Here is a 6,302-nt window from a genome sequence, read left to right on the forward strand (position 1 = left end):
TGCAATAAATTTTCCAACCAGTACCAAAAAAACATAAACTAACAAAGAAAAGGAAACCTATGAAATTTAAAGAAGATTATGATAACTTAAGACATAATGGAAATGTAACTCTAATGAACTAGTTAATGATATAATATAAAGCTAAGAGACTCAAATTCATAAATGGAAAAGCAAGCAAAGATCCAAAACAAATCAGATTTCACAATACTTTGTGGTAGACTCACAAAATCAAGAAACTAAAATGAAATAATGTACTACTAGAAGTTTATAACATATATGGAATGAACATAGATTAAATTTAAAACTCAAATACCAAAACAAATATTGAACCAACTAAAAATTAAACAAGACTAAAAAAAATAAAACAAAAGCACACAATAGCATAAGTATGAAACCTAAAATACATGTTTGGATGATTCAAGATAGAATGGATGATTTTAATTAACTAGAAGCACAATGAATACATTGTATTTGGTGAAATGACCCAAAACAAATTCAAGATATGTAAAACAAAATGAACATAATATGGAAATTGAAATAACTAAAGGAAGACAACTTAACTTGACTATGATCCAAAGCTCTAGATACCAAATAATGTAGCCCTAACTTGAAGCCACGTGATTCTTTGTATTTTTGTTTTTTGGTGCGATTTGATGGATGCCTTGTGTGGGTTAAATAAATGGAGAAAATAAATTTGGAGAGGCTTAAAAGAGGTTAGACCAACTCCTAAGACATTCTAAGCTAGACGTAAAAACTAGTGTTAACAAAGAGTGAGTAAAGAAGACAAGATGTGAACAAATTTGGGCAACAATTCTTTAATCAACTCTAAGCTAATTTATAAGAGGGCTAACACTTGTATTTATAGTGCTAAGGGCAACCAAGGTACAAGTTTTAACTGTAAAAACTCTCCACTCTCACATGGTGACAATTGACTTCCTCTCATTGGAGCAAATACTTTAAAATTAGAGGTTGACAAGTGTCTTCCTCTAATTGGAGAGAAAATCCTCCACTCTCATGAATACAAGTGTCATTTTGGCATTGGTGGGAATCCTCTCCCTTGAGGGGATAACATGTGGACCTTCATGACTTCCTTGCACTCCATGATTTTCTATTTGCACACTAGATTTTTATTTGTGCATCCTAGATGGTCTAGAGTTGTTTTGGGTTCAAGGAAGTCCACTTGTAATCTAGACTCTATCTTTTTCTTTTATTTAAACCTAGGCTATTGCTTCCTGCACCCGATCAATTGTGACTGGCAGCCGATGAACTTTTTAAAATCCCATCATGCCCTTGTCTTCTTCACTTTGAAAAATATTGTATGGTGAGGTAGAGGAAGTTCATTGTTGTGTGAAGCTTTGCTTTTAGCTGTAAAAGAGGAGGTTACATTCATTGTTGTGCACATACATTCAGTGTAAGCTTCGTTTGCCAAGTTAATGAGGTAAGTAATCCATTTTCAGTCGTTTCTGGTTTTTGTTCGAGCTCAGCTAGAACCCGGATATCGGAATCCAGAAGTCTGTTTTTTACTACGGATATTAATATCCAGAAGTCAAATTTTTCAATACAGATATTAATATCTGGAAGTGTGGTTCGTTGCTTCCAGACGCCCATGTCCGTAGGTCATAATTGGCTTACGGATGTACATATCCGGAATTGTTTTATGCAATTCGGATGTATATATCCGGAAGCTAACTGTTGATATTTTTTTTTGTTATGGATTTATTTATCCGGAAGCTAAGTGTTTATTTTTTTTCAACAGCCCAATGGATACAACAGAGTCATACATGGGAGTTTTAGGGGAGATTGATGTGTGTGATGGATTAGATGATGTTGATCTGGAACAATCAATAAGTTATAACGCATTAGATAATGAACACAGGGCACATGAGTGTAGTGAGGCATTTTCTACAAATAAGGTATGGTCAATGTTGGGTTGTGAATGCTTTTTTTATGAATTGTTTTAAAATTTGGCATATGTTATTGTAGGTATTTCGTGATCGAGATGAGATGTTAGAGTGTACGAGAAGTGTTGGCTATAGTTATGGGTTTGTTATTGTTATATTAAGGTTAGATACATGGTCGGGCCAACGAGGAAGGATGACCTACGTATTGTTAGGTTGTGAGAGAGGAGGTAAATACAGACGGTATAAAAAAGAAGTAGATGTCAGTCGAACGGGAAGTAGGAAGTGTGAGTGTCCTTTCAGATTGCGAGGCAAACCAGTCAAAGGTGGTCAAGGGTGGATGGTTGACAGAGACAATGGTGGGTCATCCGTATGCTTGAAGGTTAAGTATAGAGGAAAAGGTTATGGTTGAGGATATGAGTAAAACTTCTGTGAAGCCAAGAAATATTTTACTAACCATGAAAGAGAGAAATGAGAAGAATGTGACGATGATTAAGCAGGTTTATAATGCAATCACTGTTCACCGAAGATCACAACGAGGTCACAAAACAAAAATGCAACAATTGATGTTGTTACTGGAGCGAGACAGGTACGTGCATTGGTGTAGGTGTGATGAGGTCTCGAATATTGTGCAAGATATATTTTGGACACACCCAGATTCAGTAAAACTGGTGAACTCATTTAATATTGTCATATTAATGGATAGTACGTACAAGACGAACAAGTATAGGATGTCGTTACTTGAGGTTGTTGGGATTATGTCATGTTTGACTTTCTCCGTTGCATTTTGTTTACTAGCAACAAAAAAGGAAAATAATTTTTTGTGGGCCCTTGACAGACTTAAAGGGTTGTTTTTTAGAGTTGATTCATGCCCTAGGGTGGTGGTATGTGATAGAGATGTTGCCTTAATGAATGCAATTAGAATGGTGTTTTCTGAAGCTTATAATTTGCTCTGTCGATTTCACATTGATAAAAATGTGAAAGCAAAATGTAAAATGTTGGTGCATCCAAGAGAGGCATGGGATCAAGTAATGGAAGTGTGGGTATCTGTTGTGGATTGCGATATTGTTGAGGCCTTTGAAGATCGTGTCAATGCTCTTCGAGTTGTCTGTTCTCCATGGCCTATATTTGTTGATTATGTGATGGATACATGGTTACATCTACATAAAGAAAAATTTGTCAAGGCATGAATAGATAACTTGTTAGTATGAGGGAAGAAAGATGATTTTGGTATAAGGGTTGGGATTGTTAAACCAAGTGTGTTCAAGCTTTGAAGAATCCAAAACCTTTGAAGGATGATGAAAGGCTGGCTGTGCTTGCTGTTGCTGAGCTGTCTTTTAGATAGGATCTGGGGTAGATTTTATGTATGATCCACTCTTGATTGAATCCAAAGCATAAGCACTCTCAATCCTTTTAAAAGAAAAGTGATTTTCAAACTAAGTGAAAAACAACCTGTTGTTTTGTTGAGACAACCGATTCTTTTATACTTAGGTGTTTTTAGAAAGGTTGAAAACTGTTTTTATGGTTGACTTGCTGTCAAAATCAAAACAACCGATTGTTTGTTTTGGTACCATAACAAAAAACTGTTTTGTGCTTTGACTGAGCATTAAATGATTTTCTAACTGTTTACGCTCCAGTTTTTAATGCTTTGACCAATATTTAAATGCAATTAATAGTTTGTTGAGATTATGCAACAAACAACTTTGTTTTATATACAGAAAAACATATTTGAGTTTTTCATTGATTTTGATTAAGAGAAAAAAATTTGAGATTGCTTAGAGATTGAGTTTGATCAAAGAGTGTAAGATAGGATTTTCTGCTTGTATTGATTTCAGATTTTGTTCTGTAACAAGTGTAATCCTTTGTACTTTGAAAGAAACTTTCTATGTGTTGCTGAGAAGTGTTGTGTGTTCTTGAGGGGATCAAAATCAGCATTCTTAGTGTTGTTGTGTTGACCAAGGGAAGTGTGTGTCTTGAGGGGATCAATGTCACTTCTTTGGTTGTGTTGTAAGTGATCTAGGGTTGATTGCTTAGTGGATTTCCCCAGTGGTTTCTGAGAAGACTGGATGTAGCTCTGGGTTTAGAGTGAACCAGTATAAATCTCTGTGTGCATTTTCTCTATCCCTTAACTCTTTAAATTCAGTTTTTATATTTGTAAACTGGTATAAACAACCAATTGTTTCTGCGAAACAACCGATTGTTTTTCTGGTGCTGTGCTTTTTGCTTTGTGTTTTGACAAACTGATTTCTTAATTAAGATATTCTCGAAGCAATTTCATTCTACGCTTTAAAGTTTTAGAAAATCCTCTTTAAACCATTCACCCCCCTCTAGTTTAAAGCCATACATTCTAACAGGGATACCCCTGAAGTATCCATTAATTTAATTCATTATTTGCTGATAAAAAAAAATGGATAGATAAGGTGATGCACTTAAGAAACACAACAAGTAACAAAGTTGAGGCGGCACACTGGAGCCTAAAGAGAGTTCTTCAGAATTCGATGGGGGATTTATGTTACTGCTGGGATTCCATCAATAAGATGATTATTTTACAACATAATGCAATCAAAGCTTCATTCCAAAAGAGTTTGCATGTGGTTGGACATCGGTTTAAGGTTACAGCTTACAAAAAATTGTTAGGTCTTGTGTCTAAATATGCTTTGAACCTTATTTTGGAAGAGGTTGATAGGGTTAAATCAGTGGGGTTTGATAAAAGTAGGTGTAAATGTAGTCTTACATGTACTCATGGTCTTCTTTGTGCATGTCAATTGGCTTCATTTGGTGTTGGTAGCATACCACTTAAATCAGTACATGTGATGTGGACTCGTTTAAGCTTTGAAGACATTGCAACTGAACAATCTTCATCTGAGTTGTCAATTGATAAAGAGTTTGAGGTCATCGTGAAGCGGTTCAAAGAGTTGGATGTTGCAGGTAAGGTTAACATCAAAAGTAAATTGCAGGAGATTGCCTTTCTAGAGAAGACATCTATTTACGCACCAGATCATAAGGTGAAAACAAAAGGTGTTGTAAAGATGTCTCGTCCTACCAAATTCATGAGATCAACTAAGCGAATCCCTTCTTATTTTGAACATGTGGATTTCTTATACTCACAACATGATAGTTGTGCAAGCAAAAAATCTAATGAAGAAAGCTTACCAGAAATTGTACCAACAAAATGTATTCCTTTCCTTGATCAATTCCCTATAAGGTATCATCCATACATTGTTGATGTTGTCGACGTTAAGGCTGATGGCCATTGTGGCTACCGTGCTGTTGCTGCCCAATTGGGAATGGGAGAGGAGTCATTGGCTGTTGTTCGAATGAATTTGTTAAAAGAACTAAGTGAATGGAGACAAGAATATGTTCAACTCTTTGGTGGTGATGATAGATATGAATACTCGAAGAAGTCACTTCTAGTGGAACACATGTCTATGGTACACCATTTCATTTTTACATTACATTTCTTCATTTAACTTTGTTTCTCAATTGTACTTGCAGGCAGGAACAGATAAGTGGATGACAATTCCAAACATGGGATATGTTATTGCAAATCGGTATAATGTCATTCTTGTTTCTTTGTCCATGTTACAATCATTGAGTATTTTTCCTTTAAGAACCCAAGCACCAAGTAACTTCCGTCATCATCGAATCATTGCAATTGGGCATGTCCGCGAAAATCATTTTGTGCAAGTATAAACTAAACCAATCAAGATTTATGTGCTAAATTAAGATTTATGTACCTTATATTTATTACCTTTATAGGTCAAGCTCAAAGATGGTTGTCCAATTCCACCTACGGATATATTGTGGGCATCACATCGTTATCCGGCGACCCAAACTTGGTCAACATACTACACTAGACGGATACAAGTTTATACACAACTAATGTCCATTGGACGATATTTGTAATCATAACATTTGTAATAGATACTTAATGTTTAGGTTTATGGATGTTTAGCGTATTTGGATGTACATTTGCAATGATTATTTATTTAGTACATTTGCAATGGTTATGTATTCAGTACATTTGCAATGTTGAATAGCTTTTGGAGTTGTCCTACACAATTATGAGGAGCATACGGATGGCCATATCCGGAAGTCAGTGAAGTGCTTGCGGATGGCCAAATCTGGAAGTCAAACTTTTGTCTACAGATAAAAATATCCGCAAGTCAAAACTCCATTACGGATAAAAATATCCGGAAGCCACTAATCACCTACGGATAAAAATATCCAGAATGCAATAATAAATTACGGAAAAATTTATGCGGAATGCAATAGTGAATTACGGATAAAAATATCTGTGGCATGTCGTACCTTGATGGTTCCTTCGATGATGGTTCATTCTCCGACTTCAAAAGTTCTACTGCTCTGCCTGCGATAATGAAGGTCACGGTGGCTGCAAACGAA

The 6,302-nt window shown here is 35.6% G+C and overlaps 1 protein-coding gene across 1 annotated transcript; it reads left to right on the forward strand.

The window, feature by feature from the left end:
* The first annotated feature begins 4,396 nt into the window (after window positions 1-4,396).
* LOC137808600 (uncharacterized) lies at window positions 4,397-5,804 on the forward strand. The gene is made up of 3 exons (XM_068609792.1): window positions 4,397-5,329; window positions 5,394-5,585; window positions 5,658-5,804. Exons 1-3 carry the CDS (start codon window positions 4,397-4,399, stop codon window positions 5,802-5,804), a joined length of 1,272 nt encoding a protein of 423 aa, XP_068465893.1.
* Window positions 5,805-6,302: the final 498 nt, after the last annotated feature.

Source organism: Phaseolus vulgaris, chromosome 11 (genome assembly GCF_000499845.2).
Source record: "Phaseolus vulgaris cultivar G19833 chromosome 11, P. vulgaris v2.0, whole genome shotgun sequence".
Lineage (NCBI taxonomy): Eukaryota > Viridiplantae > Streptophyta > Magnoliopsida > Fabales > Fabaceae > Phaseolus > Phaseolus vulgaris.

Coding starts and splice junctions, on each gene's coding strand:
- LOC137808600 (XM_068609792.1), top strand. CDS start 4,397: ATGGGGGATTTATGTTACTGCTGGGATTCCATCAATAAGATGATTATT. Junction 5,330..5,393: donor TAGTGGAACACATGTCTATG/GTACACCATTTC, acceptor TTGTACTTGCAG/GCAGGAACAGATAAGTGGAT. Junction 5,586..5,657: donor GCGAAAATCATTTTGTGCAA/GTATAAACTAAA, acceptor TTACCTTTATAG/GTCAAGCTCAAAGATGGTTG.